At 42.2% G+C, this 26,101-nt stretch overlaps 1 protein-coding gene across 1 annotated transcript in view; it reads right to left on the bottom strand.

Annotated features, from left to right (window-relative positions):
- The window catches only part of CAMTA1 (calmodulin binding transcription activator 1), a 1,278,205-nt gene that overhangs the window by 1,216,890 nt on the left and 35,214 nt on the right, over nucleotides 1-26,101 (bottom strand). Inside the window, exon 2 of the mRNA XM_090023968.1 lies at nucleotides 16,172-16,290. Coding sequence (XP_089880094.1) covers nucleotides 16,172-16,290 — 119 coding nt within the window. The remainder of the gene's footprint in view (nucleotides 1-16,171; nucleotides 16,291-26,101) is intronic.

The following is a 26,101-nucleotide window of genomic DNA, read 5'->3' as shown; positions in this document are numbered from 1 at the left end:
CTGCCAGTGCCTCACACTCCCAACCCACAGTCCCTACCTACCTCCACCTTGCTCCCTCCCAGTATCAGCTCCCCCCTTAAATCAGGATGTGGGTCCAATTGCAGCTGTCCCCCCCCCCCCCCCGCTGCTTTGTGGCACATACAAAAGTCAGAGTCCAAGCCCTGACTAACATACCTGGTAACAGAGGGGGCTCCAGTCACAGCAGGTTCACCACAATAAAAATGCTGCTCTTATGTCACTTCAAGCAGATGCATTTACAGTAAATTGTTCCAGTCCAGGAAATGCTGGAAGTGCTCCAAACCTTGGGATCGGGGAATCTGTTTTGAGCACTGGGGTTATTCATGCTGCTCTTTCCAGCTCTTAACAATATGGGGGTTTCCACATAACAGCTTGTTGTACAGAAATGATAGAGAACAAGCTTTTTCCTACCCCTGTTTCCTGCAGCCTGGGCCTTTTCTTTCCTTGGGAAGGAAGTTACTTACATCCAGGGTGTCTGACTACACTTCTAGCACCTACACAGCTGTTAAACAAGGGCCAATTGTGTCCCCATTCAACCTGATCTCTAGAGCCCCAACAAGCTTGGGGCCCAGGCAGGGCCCTGTTTGCCTAGTGCAGGATGCCTTCATGAGAGCCACTTGCCACACTGGTTCTGCATGCCCTGACCCCGCTAGATGTTGCCTTTGCAGAGCATGCTGAAGCCAGCCAAGTTCCTGATCCAGAAGAGCTCCCTGAAGCTCCTCCAGCAGGGGGTGGAAAGCACGCTGTCCCAGTTTACTGATGATGCTAAGATGTGGGGTGTGGTGGACACGCTTGAAGGGAGTGAGGGGCTGCAAATAGATTTAGACAAACTACAAAAGTGGGCAGATGAGAATAGGATAGGGTTCAACATAGATAAATGCAGGGCACTGCACCTTGGGAGAAGGAATCCACAGCACACATACAGGCTGGGGAGCTCCCCACTTGAAAGCACAGAGGCAGAACAGGATCTTGGAGTCATTACTGACTCCAAGATGAACATGAGCTGCCAATGCCACACCATAGCCAGCAAGGCCAGCCACACCTTGTCATGCATCCAAAAGTGAATCTCATGCCCGTCCTGAGAGGTGATACTCCCCCTCTATGTGACTTTGGTCAGGCTGCAATTGCAGTAGAGTCCAGTTCTGGGTGCCGCACTTTAGAAAGGATGTGGCCAGCCTGGACAGAGTTCAGAGGAGGGCCACCTGCTTGGTGAGAAGGCAACAGGACAGGCCCTATGAGGAGAGACTGAGGGACCTGAACCTGTTCAGCCTCAGCAAGAGGAGGCTGAGGGGAGACCTAGTGGCTGCCTACAAACTCAGGGGAGATCAACAGCAAACAGGTAAAGCCCTTTCTCCCCAGCACCACCTGGGGTGACGAGGAACAATGGTAATAAGCTGATGGAGAACAGGTTTAGGTTAGAGATCAGAAGGCAATTTTTTTACAGTTAGGGTGGCCAAAATCTGGAACCAACTTCCCAGGGAAGTGGTCCTCACCCCTACCTTCGGCAAATTCAAGAGGAGGTTGGATGATCACCTGTCTGGGGTCTTGTGAACCCAGCATTCATTCCTGCCTGTGGCAGGGGGTCAGGCTAAATGATCTATTCACGTCCCTCCTGACCCCAGCTACTATGAAACTATGGCCCCTGCAGGAAGAGGAGAGGAGCAGGGCAGTGGCCAAGATGAGTGAATTCCAAGCTAGTCAGCTAATAAGAGCAGCCATGGAGGCAGTGCCATGGACACGGTGCCACCAGCTAACACTAGGGCAAAGGCAGCCAAGGAGAACACCTGCCTCCCCCCCAGTGGGCACTGCAGAATCAAGTGCTTCAACAACATCCCCCTGGGTAACCTGCAGAGCTGGTTTGAGCCCCCAGTGGCAGAGCAGCCCTGGCCCTGCCCCCAGCTGGCAAGAAGATAAGAGCCAGGCAAGATGAGCTATGCAGCCCTGCCAGGAGCCACGCTCAGCCTTGAGCCTGTTTCATGAAAGCTGCCAGGCACCGTGGAGACAGGCAGCAACCACTTGCCGGGCCACAAGTGCAAAGGCGGCTCCTTTCCCGTCTCTGGCCACCCAGCACCACATGCAGGTGTAGCCAGGGGCAAGGGGAGGAGGCAGGGCCCCCGCCTTCCTTGGACTCCAGTGACTTGAGTCCTACCCCAGCAGTGGGATGAAAGGGTATGTGGGGCAGAGCATGGGGAAGGGGAAGGTCCTCAGGTGGTACCACAGAGCAGTCATCCCCCCATGACCTCCAACTCAATTCCAAGCAGTTCACTGCAGATGAGCAGCCTTTAAGGGCAAAGCCTCATTTTTGTCCTTCAAAGGGGAAAAGCCTTGTTTTTCTGCAGGAAACAGAAAACCCAGAACCCTACTAATCATCATACAGCCTAAATAAACAAAAAGAATCATGTTCTTGGAATCTTAGTAGAGAAAACTTATACAGTAAAGCATTTCACTTCTCTCACCCTGGCTTAGGTAAGAGTAACCCAGAAGGTCAACTGCAGAGTAAACACAGGGAGACAACTGAAAAGAATGGAAACCAAGCTTGGGGAGAGAAGCAGGTCATGTCTTCAAAAGGAAGTCAGTCACAGTCTGGCTAGCAGAGGCATTAGTAAGCACCTTAAAATATTATCCTAATTCTAAAACTACTAACGGCTACAAATTGTTAGAGAGAAGGTTCAGGCAGGACATCAGGAGACATTACATTACAGTTACGGCTGCCAGGCTCTGGAATGGGCTCCCAAGTGAGGTGGTACTCTCTTCTACCTTGGGGGTCTCCAAGAAGAGTCTGGACAAATACTTGGCTGGGGCGATATGATCCTGGCACCCGTTCCTGTCCGGGGCAGGGGGCTGGACCTGATGATCTGTTTAGGTCCCTTCCGACTCTAAGTACTATGATACCCTCCCTGTCAGCAATCAGCAGATGTTCCGCACCCCCCCAGAGCCAGGCAGCACCAGTCACCCATGCCTTTAACTATCCGAAGGGTGAGTCCAAAGAGGATGGAACTAGACTGTTCTCAGTGGTGGTATATGAGAAAACAAGGAGCAATGGTCTCAAGTTGCAGCAAGTGACATTTAGGTTGGTTGTTAGGAAAAACCTTCTCGCTCGGAGGGCGGTAAAGCCCTGGAACAGGTTACCTAAAGAGAGGGTGGAATCCCCATCCTTGGAGGTTTTCAAGGGCCATCGTGACAAAGGCTTGGCTGAAATGATCTAGTTAGGGATGGTCCTGCTTTGAGCAGGGGGTTGGACTAGATGATCTCTTGAGGTCACTTCCAACCATAACCTTTCATGATAATCAGAACGTTTTAGAACAGTATAGCAAAATGGCATTCTCCACTTATTTATTCTTGGTGGAAATACTAAATATTTTTAGTTGAACTGAAATGTTTTTGAAAGCTGTTTTCTTCATCAGCATATTGCTCTGACAGGACATTTCCAGTCAGCTCTAGCTGCGTTTGTGCAAGAAGAAAGCAGGTAAGTCTGAGCTTGTGCCCTAAGCGCAAAATCTACAGGCATCTGCAGTACCAAACACAGATTCCTTCAAAAGCCCGCTGGGCCCCTCCAGTGGCTATGAATAGGTATAGTTATCATCAGGTAATTGGTAACCATATGCAGTCAAAAACCCCAAAGGAAAAAGTAGTAAGAAATGAAGGGAGATTTTGCAGCAATCAGATGTTCCCTGCTATTCATTTAGAATCAATCATTTTGTTGGCAAGCCAATCCCAATACTGAAAAGAAGTTCTGGGAATTTTACGAAGGGTTAGCTTCTAACAAAGGAGAACCATCATTGGCCACTGGATTCTGTAACCTTTTGTGGTTACTACTTAGCCCCTCCTAGTCTGACTGCACTGCAGGGGTAGGCTGTAAAGAGCAAACTTGTTAAAAGTTATGATTTGTATACAAGGTAAAATAATATTATTTTGACATTCGGCTTCTCGCTTTTTAGGTAAGAGCAGGAAAAACATTCTCTCTTAAACTAGAGGAGAGCAAAGCAATGTCATTATATTTGAATAGGAAAAGAATTCTTTAGGCATCTTTAACCTAATAAAGGAATTGTTCCATATTGTTAAAATAAATTGTATCCATTTACCAGTGACCTACACAAAATATTACTCTAGTTAAGTTTTCTAATAAAAATTTCTCAACAAATGTTTATTGCAGATTATCAACGTAGAGAATATCAATATCAGATAAGCATCTTCCTGTGTGGGAGATGCTATAATTTAGGAAGTCTTTTAAAGGAATTATTAACCAGAAAATAGCTAATTACAGTGCTGATGTTTCTGAGACTCTTTGAAAGCTGAAAACTTTGTTTAAAATAACTAAACTTTGTATGTTGTTCTCTTTGAAGGCAGGCTGTATTCTAGAATCAAAGTCTGAATGAGTCTTCATTTTCATGTCTGTCAAGACAGAGTCTTCTTATTTATGTAGCTTCTCTCCCCCGCCCCTTACATGAGATATCCGAGTCAAGGCAAACTAGGAACTGTCCTCCTGTGAAGTCTCAGCCATAATTGGATCCTGAAGAATTGGTCTTGTCTAGCATCAGCTGCATAACCCTGTTTTCTTCCCTAATTCTGAGCTCTTTTCTCTGGGGCTAATTCTCTGTGCTGGTGCCAGATTACAGCTGAAGGAAGCAGCTCAAACATCAGGGCTTGCTGAGTTTGTGAGTTAACAAGAGATTGACAACCCAGCTGCCAAATGATCCATGAGGGCAAAAGCTTTTAGAAGTAGTGCCTGTCTCATATCCCTTTGGACAATAAGTCTGGGGCCCTAAGAAACAGAGCAGTGACCTGCTTTCCAACTCCTCTGTATTTCATGGACCCGTAACTGCAACCATATGGCAGACATGGGCTTCAAAGTAGTTTTAGAATTAAGATAATATTTTAAGGTGCTTACAAATGCCTCTGCTAGTTAGACCAGCGGTCTCCAAAGTGGAATGCATGAGACACTCCCAGGGGGTGCGCAAAGAAAATATTAGAACTTGTATTTTTATTTATTTTTATCTAAAAAGTAAGAAAGAAATTAAGCTTTACTAATATTTAATATACAGATTGACACTGGGGCCCTCACTCAGTCCATATGTCAGACGGTCACGTGTTACATATGGTATGTGAGGTATCTTGAGGGAAGAAGCATTCGTTCGCTTTCAGCGTATTGGGACGTATTGCAGTTTACGTGTGCCCGATTAAGTGGATTTACAAATTATATTATCTAGTTTTAACTAAGCTAACCCTCACAAAATGGACAAGTGGCTTAAAAAGATTCCTGCAAAGAAACCGAGGATTGAAAATGATACTAATAATGCCAGCACAAGCAAACAACAAGAAAATGGCAGAGCTGACACTTCTCCTACTCCTAGTACGAGCTCTTCGTCAGCCCTATTACGAGGTAAAAACAATGACAATTTAATTTCTATTTTCTGTGTATGTTTTATAATGTACCTAATATATTAGTACAGTAGTACATGTATATACTTTATAAATAAATAAATATACATATATTGCGGGTGCACACTCAAATTTTTTTACTGACAGGGGTGCGCAATCAAAAAAGTTTGGAGACCACTGAGCTAGACTGTGACAGACTTCCTTTTGAAGACGTGACCTGCTTCTCTCCCCAAGCTTGGTTTCCATTCTTTTCAGTTGTCTCCCTGTGTTTACTCTGCAAATGACCTTCTGGGTTACTCTTACCTCAGCCAAGGTGAGAGAGGTTAGATGCTTTGCTGTATAAAAGTTTTCTCTACTAAGAATCCAAGAACATGATTGGTTTTGTTTCTTTAGGGTGAACTTGAAGTTTTTGTCCTCTGAATTCAAAGGGTTGTCAAGACACATTGACACGATAGATCATAAGGGTGCATCCAGATGAACACGCATGTTTGAACCAGTTTCAGACGCTGCAAGAGGCACACTGAGAATGAAAAAATGTTCCCTGTGCGGCGTGTTCGCAGTGTGGGCTCTGAATTTCCAGGTACCAAAAAAACCCACCCCAGAAAAAAGCAGGGCAGGGCACAGTTTCCCAGCATGCCCCATGGCAAGCCAAAGCTCAGACATCCAGAGATGCTCCGGGAGGGGGGGGATGTTCCCCAGAGGATGATCGCTGGCACTGGCAAAAGTGCTGGCGCCAAACCAGAAGTGCTTCTCTGGGGTGGGGGTGGGGTAGGGTGGGGTAGGGTAGCCCCCCCCCCCAGGGCCGTCATCGCCCTACCCTGAAGGATAGAGTCCAGGTACCAGCCAGAAGCACAGCCCTTGCTGTTCCAGAATCAAGTACGTTACACTTTATCATGTAATTAGTTAGCAATTAGTCAAAGTTGAATATTCTCATTACTCTCAGGAAATTACAAAGCTGATGCACTTTGTACATATACATGTTTTTCCAATCCTGCATTACTTTTTGCTGTTGTACAACTATGTAAAGGGTTACTACAGTACCTAACTTGCTATTTTCAAAACTGTGCACATTATGTTCTAATCCTCAAAGGGAACTTATAAAACACCTTTTGTAGACAAGCCTACGAACTTCACTTCATAAACCTACTAGACACAAAAAAAATCACCGACTCAATATAGACACTGGATTTATGATACATTACAACCTGCCTGACCTTACCATTTACACTTCCCCCTCACCCTTCCTTCCCTCCCCCACTTTTCTACTCTTTGCCTTCCTAATTTCCAGCTATTTACATTCTCACTGACCTCCTGTCACACTTTTAGCTTCTGTCATTTCTTGGAGATCTCAGAACAGCAGAGACTCCCTATACTTGAAGAAGGGTGCTTGTGCCTGAAAGCTTACAAAGAACTCCCCCCCCACAAACTACTCGGTCTAATAAAAGATATCGTATCTAACCAAAGAGCCTTGCCTAACAAGTAAAAAGAATCTAAGTTACTTTGTGCTCTCCACTAAGTGAGATTTAAAAGGGAGTGATTGAGTTTTATAAAATATCTCCATAATTATTGTAGATGCCATGAAAAGTACTTTTACTTTTCAAATGGTTTTAGCATCTTGATTAAATCCCACCTTGTGTCACTCCCTCAAAGATGTTTGCACCTTCAAACACAGCACATGCTGTCAACAAAACCTCCTTTCCTGGGCCTTATGCCTTGCCCTGGGAAGTACTACCATGCAGAATTGTAACTGCCTCTTGCTAACACTCCTACGGGAGTGGGCTTTCATAAGTTTTTATTAACAACATGAACCAGAGGCAGACTTGTGCTTATATTGATACAAATAATGAGAGTCTTCTTTACTGTCCTGATGCCCCAAGCAATTTTTCCATGGATCTTCCTCACTAATGTTTTTGTGAGACAGAAGAGGCAGCTAAATATGGTATTTACTCAAATAAAAGATGACACTGAATATAAGATGACCGCCCCCCTCCCAATAATTAGATTCTATATATGGAAAGTTGATAAATTTGTGGTCATTTTCCAGGTACAGAATCTACTTCCTGGAGGTTTTCCTTGAATTAGTCCATATTTCACTGCTAAAGCAGGGAAAATAAATCGGGGGGGGAAAGGGAGCCAGGTGGTACCCATGGCCTCTGCCCCCTACAACATCTCCTCCTCCTTGCTGTCAGACCTTGCTCTCCCTAAGTACGTGAAAGTAAGGGGCAAATTTGAAAACACTGAGTACATCTACACGCTCATTAATGTGCTTTTGTTACTGTGCACTGAATTTAGCACCTCTTACGTGAGATACTAAATAAATGTGCATTAGGCTGTCCTAATGCGCAGTAGTAAAAGCGCACACTTTTTTAGTGACACTTAATGAGCAGTAGCCTATTTTTACTAAATATTAGCACATCTGCATGGTTTTTGATGTGACACTTTAACATGCATCAAAATAAGTTACTGTGCATTAAAGCGCAAGTGTAGACACACCTACTGACTTTCAAATAAATGTGCCCATAGCTTGCATATAGGCAAATTACTATTAGTACCCATAGAATTAATTCATCCAGATTTGATGCATTTCACTTTTTGGAACTGCTGTAAGGTTTAGCAAGAGTACTCCATAAACATACTTTTAAGCAGCACTTTCATACCTACTTATATTTAGTTTATTTTTTTAAAGAAATGTTTTGTGTTCCAAGCCAAATCAAGTCCAAATCCATGAGTCAGTTCAGAACCATAACTTGCCCTACAACCAGCAAATATCCTCCATCCCAAGCTGAGGCTTCACATATTTCCAAAGTCTTTTGGCAGGTATCCTATATGCAGGCCCAAGTCTGAAGGCTTGGGTTTCGGATGCCCCCAAATTTCACCTGCCCTCAGGCATATGGCCGCAGAAGCAAGCTAGGGAGGAGCCTCCCATTTTCATAAAGTGGGCTTTAAGCCCCAACACTTCAGTGGGTACTAAACCACGCCAGAAGAACAGTTATCCCCAGGTACACTTAAGGAAAACTGCCTTTGTGGACCCAGATACATGATGTTTCCCCTGTTGATGCCTGATCTGGACCAAAAGGCCGAGAAGCGACTTATATTTATATATAATATTATGCATAATATTAGTCCAAAGCCAAAAAGATCACAATTTACATATAACAATGGGATGGGCTCCAGCAGAGTCTACAATGTTTCAAGGTAGGGTGACCCAACAGCACAGCACTGCTCAGTATGGCTCAGTATACTCCAGATACCCCCTACAAAGGACCTATGTGCTAATTAGTGTCCCCACTCATGACTGGAACCACATATTCATGTGTTGAGTACTGGGACCCTCTAGCTCCACCTCATGAAGGGCAGTGCCACATTAACCATGTATGACAGGCTGAGAGAGGGAATGAGAACGGGATTCTGGGTAAACTGGGACCCCACTTAGTGATGTTTGCAGCAGTTTAATGATAGATAATGTATTTAATGAGGTTTCCTTATATACAAATGTAAAACAAGGAGCTTTCCTTGTCTTATATTCAAGTAAATACAGCAACACTTTAAGTTACCTTGGCAAAGCATGCATCAAGAGGGGCTCTGACTAATTGGAATGAAAATATTATAAAATCCCACAGAAACTATGCAAATCTTAAAATAAATAGCTATGTGTGAGGTGCTTGCACACTAAGAATTACTTTATTTAGACATGTTTTTAACATAAACATGAATAAAGATCATTGAAAAATTCAAAGAACATCCAATGCTGGAGAGTTCTTCAGCAATACTTAACTGTTTTTTAATAAACAAGCCCATGGCAGCAAGAGTACTTAATCTGGTCAATTGCCTTCCTGCTGCTGATTTCCAAAGGCTTTCAGGAGTTTCACAAAGGGTTTCACTCTCAGTAACAGGAAGCTAATTGGATACCTGAGTTTTTTTCCCTTTTACTGCAGACCTGTGTTATGCTGTTTAAATGATAATCATTTTCCAATCAATGTTGGTCCTTAACATCTCTCCTGTAAGGCTCCAAGCTCTCAGTATGCTCTGCTGCTCTTTGGAAAGATTCAGGCAAATATCTTAAATGGAAAATACGAACATGACTATCATTTAAAAACAAACAAACAAAAAAAACCCCTAGAGCACTAAAAGGGGACTAAAAAAGGACCTACAAAAGCAGACTTTTAGTTGCATAATCAAACAATGGTGAAGCAGCCCCAGGATTTTTAAGTGTTCGTTACAGAGAAGAGGTAGCCGTACCTACTATTATTTTACTGTCTGAAAATATACAAAGCAACTTGAGTTATCAACAAAGCAGTCCCTACCCAAAAGGACTTATCACTTAAACAAGCATTTTCAATAACTGCCGAGTCCACAACACACAGTTTCAAGTCACTGAAAACCAGCATTCATCACCTCCCTCTTTTTCAAGATTAGGCATGTGTGCAACAACACAACATACTCAGCATATTTGGATGCTCTCTCAATTTGTTTTCCTTTAACTATACTTGAACAATCCACACTCTTATTCCTATAAATAGTGACCCAAAATATAAACTAGGGGTGGTGGGGGGCGTTGTTTTGTTTTTCACATTATATTCATCACATTAACAAAAAACTGAAATGTATGCAGAAAGCTGAAAAAATATCTTAGATTTCAAATACTGATAAAGAAAAATGGTGTTAGGTAACATTACGGATCTCTCAGGGGTATTCTATGAAACGGTCTCTCACCATGAAAGTTCCCATTTAACTGACAAATGTTCTACGTGAGGTAAGACTATTGAAGGATTGTGAATGTCGTGTAAATGAACTTCCCAAAATAAATAAATTAATTAATTAACGGAATAACCCATGTAAAACAGTTAAATTCAAGTCAGAAAGTACTTGAGCAGAGCCCAACATGCAATCAAGAAATGCTGTTTCCTTTACCCTGCAACTCCTCACAACCCTCCAGACTGCTCCCTAAGTTTCAAAAAATATGTGAATTTCAAAATAAATTACAAGCCAATCATGGAAATGGCATTTCAGAATCTGTTAATCTATGCTGGGCTTTAAAAAATTCAGAAGACATGTTAGTTTTGGGTTTTGGGATTTTATAACAGTTTATACTCTTACGTTATCTCAAAGCAACAAGAGCCTGGCTTGACTTTGCAAACTGCCAATATAAGAAAGTAAAAGAGTTAAAAACATTCAAAGACTGAACTAGTCCAAACAAAGATCTACTAATATGTATCCAGCAAGAATAAGATCACATTTGGCAATCAGCAAGACTGTGGAACCACAAATTAAGATGCCAAAGCAAGGGTGCTGGAAATTAAGCCAGGTAAACCAACAAAATGAGAAGAGCTACTGTGCCCATCACTCCTTTTTATGTCCATAATTTGATGCCAGTGCCAAGTAGAACTGGTGTACTGAAAGAAGTTTTACCATCATGACTCTATTGTGACACTGTCTAGTCTTTATCATCCTTATCCTGAGATCCAGACTGAGCACAAAAAGGTTCACAGACAATGCTTCCAACCCCTCTGGTTCCAGATAAATCCTGAAAGCACCTGAAGGACATGCCTGCATTCCTGCACTCACCTACACCTTTACATTACCTTTTATTTTCTCATCCTTATGTCTTCTCCTTCCCCTCTGACTTTTTGTCTTCTGTTTTCTTTATAATGATGAGCTAGCCAAGACTTCATCTGCAACACTTCTGTAAGCCATGCTCCTCTTTTTGTGCCCTTCTCTAGCAGCAAGCCCAGAAGTAAGAGTCAGCATCAGAAGGCACTGTCTCTATTTGCTGTTCTTTTCTCTCTCCTTTTGTGCAGTTGTCTTGTTTTCATCTTTAAGGAAACAGGTCTGGACTCCCAACAGCAAAAGTAACCACTACTGCTTTCAGCTCACTTCAACTAACCTTTACTCTTTCTCTCTACCAACACCGTTAATTACCATATAAAGCAAGACTGTCAATTGTGATAGCTGGGTCTGTTTCCTTTCTACAGAAATTGGGGAGAGAGATAAACAGTGATATCAAAATGAAAGGCTTATTTAATACTTTGTTTCCAATATTTGCATGTAAGGGTATCTGAGCAGAAAATGAGTCTCTATCACAACTGTGGAGTGGCTATCAAAACTTGAAGAAGCATGTAAAAAACTGCTAGTGTGAAGAGAAGCCACTAATCCACTGGATGGCAAAAAAAGAATGCAACTGAGTTCTTACTGCATGTATACTAACAATGCAACACACGGGTACCCAAAGTCTACTTTTAAATAATTATTTTCTAGAAATGAAGTATGATGGTGTTATCTGCAAAGTTTCGTGAAATTCCACTCAGTTTCCCAAAAAGCAAAGTACATAAAGTGTCACAAGAAGCTCAGTAAAAAAATTATGAAACCATAATTAAACAGCTTGGCTGATCCTATGATTTTACAAACTCTAGTAAAAAGTTAAAATTTACAAGGAATACATTCTTCAATATAAAATATAAAAACACCATTAACTACATTTTAAAAGAGATGACATTTTGATAAGGAAACATATTTCCATCAAACATTTTAGTTAAATGCACATCATCTGACTAAAAGCAAATATCTCAATAAAAAGTTGTGGGCATTTTAAAAGGTCACATTTCTCTTACTGTGTAAAGCATTATTTTAATTCATGTAAAGTCTAACTACAGTTTTCAAAGGGTATTCTCCCTGGACTAGAAACATAATCCTCAATCCCATGTGAAGTACTTCATACCATTTTACAAGTGAGGAATAATACAGAAGAGATTAAGGAACTTTCCCAAAAATCAAAGAGAGAGACACTGGCAGAGGGGAAAACAGAAACATTTCCCACACCTCTGCTCTAATCACCTAATAATGGCAAGTCTTCAAACTTCACAGGATCTACAGCATAGCCCCTATTCCAGATCATGTATGTCCATGTTGCTCCACAACCACCTTGACAAAAAAGCAACCCTAAAAGGTGGGCCCAGGCAGAGTCCAAACTGAATTAGATAGATAATAGTGTCAAAAAGATTTGTAGATCACAACAGTATGTTTCTGCAACTCTCTCACAATGCCCTACATAGTTTCAAGTGTCTCCATAGTTCCAAAACTTTTCACAAGCCCTATAAAATAATACCTGTTTAGCAAAATTTTATTTTTTTGATTAAAAATATATCCAAGCCTCACTCACTGCCTCAAAGTAAGTAATAAACAGTGCCACGTGCATGTCACTGAACTGTAATGCACTACTATAAAAAAAGTTCTACCACAAATGTCTTCTCTAGCCCTGGATTAAAGTCCTTCAAGCAAAATCCTCCCTTCCTATCAAGTCAATCTGCTCCTGACTTGGGAGCAAGGGCAGGAATTTGCAGCACCTCAGCTGTTCTGTGTTAACAGTCCCTATACCCAAATTTATCCAAAAATGGAAGCTAAATAGGACCAGCTTACCCATGACTGAAACAGGGCTATTTTGCCCCCGTTGAACTTTTGCCTACCTCAGAAAAATTCAAATGTTCTAACACTGCATACACAGAATTTTTCTTCAAAAAGAAAAAAAAAAACCTGTTTATTTCTACCAACTGAATTAACATTAAGGAGCAGTGCTTAGATCACTACAGTAAGTAAACTAACCCAAAAATATTTCTACAAGAATACAACAGAGATGTAAATTCCTGAAACACGGATTACAGGAATTTCTAGTTAAGTCTTTATGGAATCAAAATGTTCACTTACCTCTAATTTTATGAGTTATTGATTAAAATATAAGTATCAAATTAGTTAATCCTACACAAGAAATATATATTTGTTTTGATTCGGACAAATTCCAATATTTATTTAAATCATAATAAAGTATCACAACTGTGGAGAAGAGGCTACAACACAACCTGTAGGCTCTGATAAGAAGTAAAGGTAACTACATATCTGCACCTATACTAAGGCAGCAAACTGCTCAGGAAAATTTTCCATCAAGAGTTCATCTAGGCAAAGGAGTCTGTTCTTCAGTCCTGACATAGGACAAGGCCAACGCACTATAGCCATCCAGGGAGTTTGTACACGTGACGAATATTGGCCATTTTTGTGGTTTAATTGCATCACGCTGTACATGTGTGGAGGTTGTTTATGATTTAAATGAGTTTCCTACATTGCAAACTAAACCACACTTGCATGTAGTTTAATTTGCAACATAGCTATTTGTAATGTTGCAGCCTCTGACAGCTTGCCCCCACCCCACTGCAGGAGAGGTGGCCTGAAGGCAGAAGCAGTGAGGGGTCCGATCCTTTTTTTTTCCACCCCCCCAAGCTTGCCCATGTCTTCCTCAGCTGTGGGGCAAACTGACTGTAGGCTGAGCAGCCCCTGAGCTGCAGAGGGCCCCAGTCCTTTCTTCCGCGGTGGTGGCATACCCTCACTGTAACAGAAGCCCCTAATTTGAAACAATGTGTTTTTAATTATCGCAATTAAAAACCCACTGTTCCAATTTAGGGGACCAAACCCCTGTCACGTGTACAATGCTCACTATAAATTCATTGTACCGAGCAGAATATATAACGAAGAGGAAAAAGCACGGCTTCTATCAGAAGGCAGAATGTTTCTGTTGCGTACTGTCTAGAGTGTCATTCCTATATCACAGTAATGGCCTAATGTAATAAAATTTTCAAAAGCAAAACAGCATGGTTAACAATGACAAAGTCCATGTGCAAGAAGAGCAAAGTAAACTGATTCAAGAATCACTGCCAGGAAGCTGATCTTCATTTCTTACAATAAATAACAGCTAAAATATTTGCCAATAAAGTTAGTTTCAGTATAACTACTTCCAAAATACTGCAACTAACACTAACAAAGCTTTCAACAAATGTGGTTTCATGTCCACTGTCTACAGTGTGACTGACATGCCAAATAGTGTACTTGCAATACACTTCCATTGTCTTCCTACACTATTAAAAACTTATCAAAACAAAAAGCAAAATCATACTCTCAATCTTCCATCTATCCCATATGCACAATCATTCCCCTTTAAACTTTAAAACTGTCAGACCTCCTTTATTTATGGATACAGGCATTCTAAAACACTGTGAACGTTTACAGGTCACATGTGCATGCAATTCATATAATTAAAAAAACTACTTAATTTCAACACTAAAAGAACCATTAAAGAGTGGCTGAAGTAATTAAACTATGTTTAAGATTTCATGGGAGTATGTTAAGAACGGTTCTTCAGAAATCCTGGTCTAAAAAACACTTTTAAATTGCTTGGAATTGATACTAGTTCACGCATACTGCTATTATTGCAAATATGATCACACCAGAAAGTTAATTATATACTAAAAGCTGTGTTAACCAGCATTTTACCAACCAGAATACTCTATTAACTGGAATTTCCAATAACCCCAAAATGAATCCTCACTTTAGCAACTGGAATCTTTGCCAAGTCTATCAGGCATGCGCATGTGCATCAAGTATTTGCACTACAAGTATGGTACTGTTTTCCATATAACTCTCAGATAACCAGAATTTTTACATAACCGGCACCAGCCTTGCACCACTCATGCCAGATAACAAAGCTTTTACTGTATACGGGGAAAATGGCCAAGTTTCAGATTTATAGTCTAGTTCAAATTACTTAAGATAAAAAAGTCTAAACATAATACCAAGTACTACTACTAGAATTATTTGAAATTTCTGACAACAGTTTTTTAGAAGAGACACCAAGCCCACATCATATATCTTATCATATCACATACCATATTTTGTGAATTAAAATGGACAAGTTTGAATTTAACTCTGTAATAAAAATGTGGTTTTTTTGCAAATCACTAGTCAGATTTTTACAAACCAAGTTAGTGTTTTTTTGACCAAGGGCCATCTGCTATCATAAAACAATGCCAGTAGATTTTAGATAGATTTTATAATTAACTGCTATGGGAATAAGAACAATTAGCTTGTAACAGGCAAATACTTAAATTACTTCATCTAGTGAAATATTTTTCTAGTTTATTATTTCTTAGAATGAGAGAGTTCATACAAATATGACAAAGGCATTTTTGAACAAACAGTTCTATACAAACCTAAAATTATGCTGTGGATCCTAAAGTATAACTTGTATCCTTACGGCCTAAAAAGTCTGAAAAACAGTTTCAGGCATACAAATAAACTGTGCTCTAAGCTTCAGGTTATATCTATAAACATTTGAATTTTAAAAGTAGGTGTATTTTTCTTGTTTTGACTAATCCCTAAACACTGGTATGGCTGATGGAAATTATATAAGCGGACTCAAAATAGCATCCTCATTTGTTTGCAGAATTGGCTTCCAAGTCTGAGACACTTGATCCTCCAGATACCGTGCTCTTACCAAAGATCTCTCAAAAATTCCTCAAAAAGCTAGGGTGTTTTCAAACAGAAGTCTGTTTTTCAAGGAGGGATAAATATCATTTTACTGTTAGGAAGTCTATCATAAGGTATTTTAATAGTAAGGCACTTTCAATATTAACATAGTGTAATATCAAAACCACACCATTCATTCTTGACAACAGTAAGAACATTTAAAGAATACATATATAGAGTTTACTATGCCTCTGACAACAATACAGACTCCTACTATATTAGTCAGCTTGCCCATCTTTCATTTTGAAACAATACAATCCAAAACTCAGTCTACATTTTTTAATCTCATTTTATTCTTTAAAACAACAAGCTGCTCAAGACAAGCAACACACTTTCCCTTGGATACCTAAAGTAATGTGCTCCCAAACAAAGAAATGAACCAATACACATCAAGAAAAATACTCTGTATTAATAAAAAAGATTGAGCTACCTCATTAGTGTTCCAACGGTGCCTCTCTTTTGGTAAACTTGAACATTTTGGTAGACATTCAAGCAGCTTTTTCGGTAAAAAGATTTTTACATGACTGCCATTGCTGTTCCCATGATCATCTAGAAAAGAGAAAAGAATACTTATGATGCATGTAATCTCAGGAAAAGGGATTTTTGTTAATAGAGTCAGTTTATGCAGAACTTGAACATCTACTGACTGACATGCTACCTAATAGCAGCTAGCTTTTTTCGTGCCAACTGCTCAGAGGAAAACAATCATCATCACTTTTGCTGAATTTAAACTTTCATTTTTAAAGTATCTACCTCCTTCTGGATGTGCACTGAATAAAAACAGACATAGTGCTAGCTTTCTAAGGCCATGTCTATATTGGAATATTTATTACTAACAGCAATGGTGCTTGGGGAATAATTTTTTCTTGAAACATTTTATACCAGCAAAAAACTGCTTCTGCTGGCATAGTTTATTTTACTCAGGATATCAGTATAAACTATAGTGGTAAAAGCCACTTTCTGCTTGTATAAACTGTCTACACCAGGAGCGTCTTTTAATATAGAACCTTACAAGCAAACTTCTTCTACTGCAGAACTGGCCTAGGCCTAGACATCGGTCCAGTGCCTGTGCAGCTGCTACCATTGCTTTGCCAAGATGAAAAATGAAAAACTCAAGGTCAGTCAGGTTTCTCTGAAGCTACTGGGAGCTCTCTAAAGCAGTACAACCTCATCAGAATCAGGTCACTTCTCATCTGCTACAACTTGGGAAGGTGCATACAGTTTAATCAAAATACCCTGTCAACTGGGAGTGAAGTGATGGAAACCCTTCTATCTTGAATCACTCAGGCAGTATGAGAAAACAAGAGGAAACTGAATTATCCTTTTTTCCAGTAACTAGAACAGTCAGTGGTACATGGGGGCTTCAAATTCGGAGACAACATTCTGACAGAAATCCCCTGGGGAAAAACAGGACACTAGGATACAGCACACAAGCAACATGATCTGGACAATGAAAGGAATCTATTACATCCATTTACACAACTCATGTTCATTTTCTAAAGCAGTGATTCACAACCAGGGTTCCACAGCATCCTGGGATACCAAGACATCCTTTTAAGGATGCCACAGAGTATCACGCAATATAAACACCGTTAGGTATACAAACACCAACACACAATTATAAATATTATAAAAGCCTCAATCTGTCCGTCTATCCATAACGATTTATTCATGCTCTAATTAGCTGACTGGAACAGTCAACCAGAGTCCGAATAAGCATTCGGACAGGAGGTGGCAGCACAGTGGAGCGCTGCCATGATGGCAGGGACACAGGGGACGGAGTGGGAGGGGCAAAGCCTTCCTCCCTTGAGCTCTGAGCCCACTCCTGCCCCAACCCGCATCAGCCCCGAGCCTGCGCCTCCCCTCCCCCCGCTGGTGCAGAGGGGAGCAGGGGAGCCGGCCCAGACTCCAAGCGACAGAAAGGAAGTGGGGGGTAGGCCCAGGCAGGGGGTTGGGGGTGGGAATGGGACTCCCCTCCCAACCCCCTCTCCCCGTCATTCTTGACAAGCAATTGGCTAGTCTTATATAATAAAACACCTAGTCTGTCTGTCTGTCTGTCACGCTTTTGGGCAACGGCACATGCACCACTGAGAGGGCGGGCGGCAATTAGCTGCACAGCCCGAGCTTGGCACATCCACATTTGCACCACTGCCAGGGAAGTTTGTAGTGGCAGTGAACACATCCCAGTTGCCCTAGCAGCAGGGCTTCCTCCTTGCCTCCCTACCTTAGGGTGAAGGGGGGAATCACAGTGGCGGTGCTCTCCCACTGCCCCCCAGAACAGCCAGCAGGGAGGGGGAGGCAGTGAGCAGGGAGGGAGGAAGGTGGACACAGAGCAAGGGGGGTAGAGCAGAGCCAGACCTGAAATGGGGCCACACCCAGAGCACTGGGGAAGGGGGAGGGGATGGAGCAGTGGGGGGAAGTGGAGTTGAATGGAACCAGACCCAGAGCTGGTGGGGGGGGACGGGGGACAGAAAGCATGGCCAGACCCAGCGTGGGGGGCCAGACGTAGGGCTCCATCCCTGCCCACACCCCGCTGTCATTCTTGATGGGCAATTTGCTAGATCACAACATAAAACCAGAGATTCCTAAAGGAATTCATAGTGTCAAAAACATTTATACCTAAAGTTGTCTTTCCAATTCTTTGCCAAAGAAGAATTGCTCTATTATTTTTCTGTAGCAAAAAAATGTATGAAAAGCTGAGAGCTGGCATTCTCCAAGGGATGCTTTTAGTCTACAGGGTGCCTCGAGTCTAATGGGGTTGAGCACCAATGTTCTAAAAGGACAATGACTATAAAGGGCAAGGAAGAATGATAGTGTCAAAACACATCTGTATACTGCTATATGCTGCTATACATATAGCTAGACACTGCTTCCTAGACTAGAGTGTTCCTTCCTGCATTCTTTGTTTCGGGATCTATAACCTGACATTGGGCATAGTGAGATGCATATCGTTTGCTTATGCCCACTTGACCAAGCCATCTAAAATGCTCTATATCAGTGACCTGTGATTTATAACTGCCATAAATCTCTATGTAGTCTGAATACATTCAGTAACCATTATATATTTCCTTTCAGGTTATTGATAAAATACTAAGTATCACGAGGCCAAGAACTAGCTACTGTAGAACACTCTAGAAACACGGGCACTGAATGGACATTCACAATTAAAAGGTGGAGAAATGCCAATTAGCCAGCTTAAAAAGAATCCATTTAATGTGTGCTGTGTTAATTTTTGTACCATGAAAGTTTCTTCTTTCACAATGTTTTAACTATCATATAGAACCAAATGAAAACACTTCAGAGAAGGCAACATATATGACATCAGTAGCGTTAACACTTACCATCTAAAACTGTAATCTTATCAAAAACAGCAACAAACTGTTGATCGACTCAAACTGTTTTCTAGGAATGCATATTAATTAGCATTAGATTACCCCTCCATTAATTCAGTGAATCCTGTATAAACCATTCCATTATTTTGCCTAAGATCAGTGTCAGACTGACAACCCTATAATTACCCAGATCATTCTATTATCTTTATTTAAATATTGGTGCATGCTGGCTCTCACAGACTGCTAGAACTTCTCCAGTGTTCGTCTCTTAAGAATTGTTGAATCTCAAAGGTGCAAAGAAATCCCTCAGCCGACTCTTGAAAATTTCCTCAGAGCAAATTATCAGGACATGAAGATTTGAAAAACGTTTAACTTCAGCAGCTGCTGTCTAATATTGACTTGATTTACAAGCAAAATAAAAGTTATTCTCACCCTTCTATTATATGAGTTTGGGTTTTTCCCAAACACCGAGCAGAAATATTTACTGAATACCTCCGCTTTCGGCACTGTAAAGTAAGCATGGAAAAAAAGAGTTGGCATCTTGCCTGACCATGCAGGTTTTCAGTGTTTTATTTTTTAAATAAAAAGCCCACTTGAGGATAGAATCTAGTTGGTCTACACCTACTAATAATTATGCTGTTACATGAGATGAATGCAAAATCTGATGACCCCCAGTGCAGATTTAATCTTTCTGAATGGCAAGTTTAACCAACTAACATCAAACAGAAAAGAAAGTGCATCACTTTCAACAAGGTTCTTTCCCCAAAGAACCTTGTCTGCCTATGTACTTAGACCAACAGTTACAACCTGTATCCCTGTGACTTTCAGTAAGATACACATGTGCTCTTTCTCCTTCTCTCTTTGACATGCTCAGAGACGTGGGGCAGAAAATTTTCCCAGTGCTTTATTTTTCCGTGGGAAATTATCCATTTCTAAAAATTCACTGTTTCATAAAAGTCATTAGTAACAACGAATGGATGCCAATACAATATTAAGCAAGCTTGGCAGATTCAAAGTTGTAATTAATGTTTTTCAGGTGATTATCCCTAGGAAGTATGTGACAGAGTACATGCATGTTTTATTGATTTGTAAACAGGAGGGTAAATACACTCGCATAATAATCCAAGCCAAAAATAAACTTATGAATTCACCTAAATGGCTGTGCAGGTCAAATAAAAGCCAAATTAAAGCACTGCTGAGCTTCTTTCTATTTCTCAAAATCTCTTGTTTCTGGAGAATCAGTCAAAAGCACAATTAGTGAAGAAGATGCAGCGTGATAAGGTGCCCTTGCCCATAGATTCATTGATAAAGCCATCCTTTAGCAAAAGAGAGTATGGTTCAAGTGCTGATTCAGATTTGCCTCAATCTGATTCTGAAATGCAACTGGTAAGTAGTTCCGACGTTTATATAAATAGTGACAGCGAAACTGGAGGGGCCACAATGACCTCAGTGGAAGAGAGTTAAACTCTGTTTAAGTAGATGAGTGGACAACCATGGCATATCATGCACACTTCTTTGAGTGTGCTAAAAGTATTGTCTCAATAGTTTTCAGTGCCTTCATTTTTTTTCTTAAATTTAAAACAAATAAATGTACAGGTTTCCCTCACCAACCACAGTTTTGAATATTTACACTTCAGAGAACAGGGGACAGACAGTACAGTCTGAAAATACCCCCCACGACCTCCATGACCATGCTCATGCCTCTCACTCCCCTCCTCAGCCTTGCTGGTGCCCCTCACCCCACACCCACAGCCCCTGCCCCCCCAGCCCTGCCAGTTTTGCCAAACATGGGAACTTTCAGGAACCTAACCCCTGTGGTTGGCGAGGGAAACCTGTAAAGGGAAGTGCATGCTACTGTGTATTGTCTTTACATTTTTAGAAGTATTCCAACAAAAATAATTTCTTTCCACACAAAACTTTGAATTCCTTTGAATATAACATTTAAACCATATTAAACATGCTGTATTTAATTTTTTCCCAACCAAGTATTTTAGTTCAAATACTTGTGGCTATTGGGACATAAAATTAACATGGGGGTACTTTTTTAGTTTTGTTTACTAAATGCAAGTAAAATAAACATGCTAAATCAGATCACGCTCTATTTAGGGCATTGGAAAATTTTCCAATTCAAAATTTTCCAGAAAACCCACATTTCTGGACATGCTAGACTTTGAATTCTGAGACGGTGCGCATCTTCTCTATCCTGTACCAAGAGGCCAAAGGAAGCATAATCTGCCTGGCCAGTTTCCTGCTGGGCCATGTCAAGATGGTAACTCTGAAAGCTGCATCTACAATGATGCCCTCCAACATTTCCACTCCTTGGTCTAGACATATGTCACATTTAAATTTGGACACTTCACTGCAACAAAACATGGACCAGTTTGTGTCAAGCTGAGCCATCAAGGGGGCACTCCACAAAGTGGAAGACAGACGGTCCTAAATAAGTCATCTTGTGAGGGGCATGGGGTTAGGGAGGGGGGTGTTCACTCTCTAGTGACATAGCGTTTTTTGTCACTAAGAAGTATTTCATGCTTGGTCCCTGGGAGGGCCACATCTCTTTTCAATTTCACCAGTTTTAACAAAAAGTCTCTCTCCTCTCTCCAGAGCTCAATATTCATCTGCTAGATGAGCTCACCTCCTGGTATTCTTCAGTCATAATATTTATATGTTATCCTATGATCTAAAGAGAACACTCCTTTGAGCAAGACATCAAGCAAAAACTGCCTTACATTAGCAAAAGCCAGACAGCAGTTCTAATCACAGCAGATCCCACATAATGAAAAAATCCTTCATATTTGATTAGTAATGGAAATTTCACCCATTCTACTAACAGTGAAAACTCTGATAGGTTAACATGAAACTGATGGCATAAGACAATCTATGCCAGGAAGTAAGTTCCCCTAATAAGGATAAGGTAGTGCTATTTGTTATCCCATGAATACAAAGACAAAAACTTACCCTACCCGATACCGCTTGCTATTCTGAAGAGCTAACACTAAGATAATAGCAACACAAGAGAAACAACTGTCCCTTGTGATAACCCTTATGATGTTCAATGGGGCAGAAGCATCCTTCAATATAGTAATCCATACTAATGTTAATGAATGTCACATGCACTTATCTTGGTCTTCAAAATATAACTTTGATGCAACAATAAACAGCTATTTCAACTGTCTATACATTACAAAACTCACTAACTTTGTTAAACAGCCACAGACCCAGTGTCAAACATCATAGCCTAAATTTTTCTAAGGTTTTCTAAGCTTTTGCGTAGGTGTTTAATGGTTGGATTTTCCGAAGCATTTCATGGGACTCGTGTTCTTGACTCCAATTCACAGATCCTTTAGAGCAGGGGTGGCCAGCCTGCAGTATAAGTGCCACAACTGGCATGGGCAACCTGTGTGTGGCATGTAGCTGATAGGGGAAGGAACAGGGAACAGAAAGCAGAGCAAAAGATCAGACAGGGAAAAGGAACTGGCATGGACTTAATTTGTGGCATGCCTGCCAAAAAGGTTGGTCCTCACTGCTTTAGAGCATGCCCTATAGAGTATGTATGTCAGAAGTACACTCTGCCTGAAGCATTTCACCTTTCCTGACATGCAGGAGTTCCACGAGCTGGAAGGGAATTCTGAACAGTACTAACTGCATGTCTGAACCTGGGATATTTTCACAGTAAGGATGCTAATGAGACCCTAGACTTATCTTTCAACCCCAATAGCCATTTGCAGAGCAAAATTTATCAGCAGAGAAATTTTCTGCCAAATCTCAACTTTTATCACCTGTCAGAAAAATAAGATACAAAACATTTACTTTAACAATTTAAGACTATACAAGAGAAGTAAAGGAAGCTCGCCGAGAGAAAATCTGTCCTGCAGAAACGGTGATCTGAGTGACATGAACAAGTATGGAGCAAAGAACTGAGCTGCTTGACAGGTAGGAAGGAGGGGATGGCCAAGAGAACAGTGAATCAGAAATGAACAGGGTGCCTGAGGTGGAAGGGCTGAACAAAGCAATGCAACTTACTTGTCAGTCAGAGGAAGATGGGTCTGTCAGCCACAAAGAACCCACACTGGGAAAAGGAAAATGGATCAGAGAGACGCTGCTCAGCATACTTCAGTCAATTTATAAGTATGAGCCTGTTAATGCTAACAGGAGGTCAGTGGAGACATACGGAGAGTTTTGGACAGGTCTTTTCATCCACAGATCAAATCATTTGAAGGAGTTGGTTTTGGCCAGAAAGGCAAGCCACATTTGAATTTTCTAGCCCAAAGCTCTTAAATCAGAAAACCCCTGTAATCTGATTACCTACCGGTGCAAAACACAACTGGGTTTGATTTAAAAAGGACAAGTGTCTAATACAATGTTACAACCACATAGCTGCACATTTAGCTGGTGCTGTCACAAGACAGTTTAATTTGTGAAACGCATGGACGAGAAAAACCTGTTACTCTGTCCACAAGATGTTCCTATTCAAGATTACTTCATAAAATGCAACATGCAGATATCCAAGAGTTTGCCATAGTTAACCTTATTTAATACAGATGGTTTTCAGTTGTACAGCTGAGATAAACGGGGCACTAAATGGTTAAAAGGACTCTGAAAAGGAAGAGAGAAGTTGTCATAAACTGGTCCTACATGGACTGACCGACTGATATGGACGCATGGCTAGGTACGGTAAAAATGCCCGAGTGGCTGGGACATCCTACAATTTTTCAGGAAAATGTTAAATCCTAAGGACAACACTCACGTACATAGGCGGTATATACTGGTTTAGAATCTTCTCTCTGCAACAGCTTTGCTTCAGCAAAAAATATCTGGCTTTAAGAAAGTTACCTGATCACTAGATGCCCCTGCTCCGAGCTCCTGAGGAACAGGACTGCACTTTAATTTAAAGTTCTACTGCTCAGATTATATACAAGGTCAGGCCCAATTACCAGAGTGGTCCATCCTGTTTTTTATTTCATGAATCTACTACAGTACATTTGACTTACTTATGGTTGCTACCAGGTATTGCAGCCTAAAGACTGGTGTGAGAGCAGAACTCTGTGATTTCACTCAGCTAGCTTGATGTCTTAGGGCCTGAAATGGGGGTGCCGTCAGAGAAGTAAAGGGGGACAGAGATGCAATTAGGTCAATAACTGTGACCGAAGAGTTCTAAGTACTCATGAGGAAAGCTACATTTATTACAGTGCTTGCCAACTGATCCACTAGGACTCCAGCTCGACAAGTCTGCATATAAGAAACACGTCAGATGTAAAAACCTTAAATTTTATGACAACAAAGCAGACTTGGTGGTATATAGGGACCCAGAACAGCTCTTAGAATTGTGAGGATCAACAAGTCTCCTTTAAAAGAAGAGATAACAAAGTAAGTCCTTGAGATGCTCTAGACCAATGTTTCCCAAACTTCTGATACTTGGGGCACACTTTTTTTTCTGAATTAAAATTGGCAGCACACTTCACTCACTGGTCCACAGGCTAGAGCTGGTCTTTGGGCCAAATCCTGCCATGTGGAGCCAGTGCTCAATCCTGCTGCACAAAGCCATCACAGCTAGGGCCCCGTCCAGCCCATTTTTGTGGCATATGTTAGCTGCTCTTGTGGCATGCCAGTCCGCAGTGGCATACCCTTTGGGAACCACTGCTCTGCGCAAAACTTGAGTAATTCTCCCTCCCCTACATGAGCTGACACTGTCCCCAAACACAGATGTCAGGTTCACCTGGTTACTGCAACAGTTTTTCCCCATACCCTTCAGTAATATTGGTCCACACAATATCATAAGGGAAAAAATATTTTTTCTGCCTGTGATTCTGGTTTCTACTAGCCTTCAACTCATCAGTACTTCTTTCCCATCTAAGTATCAGAACCTAGTCCTGAACCAGCAACCTAGAGCAGGGGTGGGCAAAATAGAGCTCATGGGCCAGATCTGGCCCACCAGGCCATTCTACACAGCTGCAAATCCCCTAAAAAATTTAGAAAATTAATATTTATTTGCCCCTGGCTCCTATGAAAGATGACAGGAGCCAGGGTAGTAGGACCCAGGGGAAGCCCCAGCAGACTGCTGCAACAGCAGAGCCCACACAGCCCCACCCCTCCAACCTGCCTGGGACCATGGGGCCGTTCATGGCTGCACCAGCACAGGAAATTCAGGTAAGAGGGTAGGGGGGGAAGAAGGAAAGGTGGGGAAGCAGGGGAGGACCGTGGGGATCACCCAGTCCTCAGGGCTGGGCCAGCTCCTGCTCAGCCCCACAATCCAACCATGCAGCTGGGGGCCAGTGGGAAAGCAGCAGAGGGGAGTGGAAGCGAGCAAGAGCGCAGGGCCTGCACCAATGTTCTGGGGCTAGCACCAGCGAGGCCCAGAGCAGGGCAGCAGGAGCACAGAGCGTGGGCTGGCAGGGGTCTGTGGAGCCAGGTTGGACTGCACCAGCAGGGAGAGGGGGGAGCTGACCCAGCTCCATAGAGCACCCGCTGGCTGGGACCCCGTGCTCCTGCCACGCTGTTCTGGGCCCTGCTGGCACCGGCCCTGTGTTCCTGCCCGGCTGCCTCTGGCTCCCACATGTCCACTCACTCCCAGTGCCCCTGTCCCAGCCCTGTGGTACAGGTTGGGGAGAAGTGCGCAGCCCCAACCCCACGCGCCCTGCGCTCGCCGGCAGGTTATGAACTGGTGCTTAGCGTAGGGGAAAATGCCCCCACTTACCTGTGGCCAGAGCCCCATGCTGCAGCTGCTCACAGCCTGCATGGGGCTGTCCTGCCTCTCCGCCATGTCACCACTACCTTGCAGCAAGGGAGAGCAGGCACAGGCAGCCCCACATGGGCTCAGAGTGACTGCAGCATGGGGCACCAGTCACGGGGATGGGGGGGGGTGGCCACTTTTCCCCTGCACTGAGCACCAGCTCATTGCCCAGAAACTGCTGCTCAGAGGAAGAAAGCACCCCTCTCCCCTTCACTGCCGCTGGGCAGTGTTAGCCTGCGCTGTGCTAGGTTGCAGTGTGGCTGCTTCACCGCTGTCTCTGTGCTGCCCAGCAGCAGTG

The sequence above is a fragment of the Crocodylus siamensis genome, chromosome 12, assembly GCF_052110815.1.
Source record: "Crocodylus siamensis isolate JL-2025a chromosome 12, ASM5211081v1, whole genome shotgun sequence".
NCBI classification, from domain to species: Eukaryota; Metazoa; Chordata; order Crocodylia; family Crocodylidae; genus Crocodylus; species Crocodylus siamensis.
Note: the sequence above shows the minus strand (reverse complement) of the source record. Positions and strands in the feature narration are given on the sequence as shown.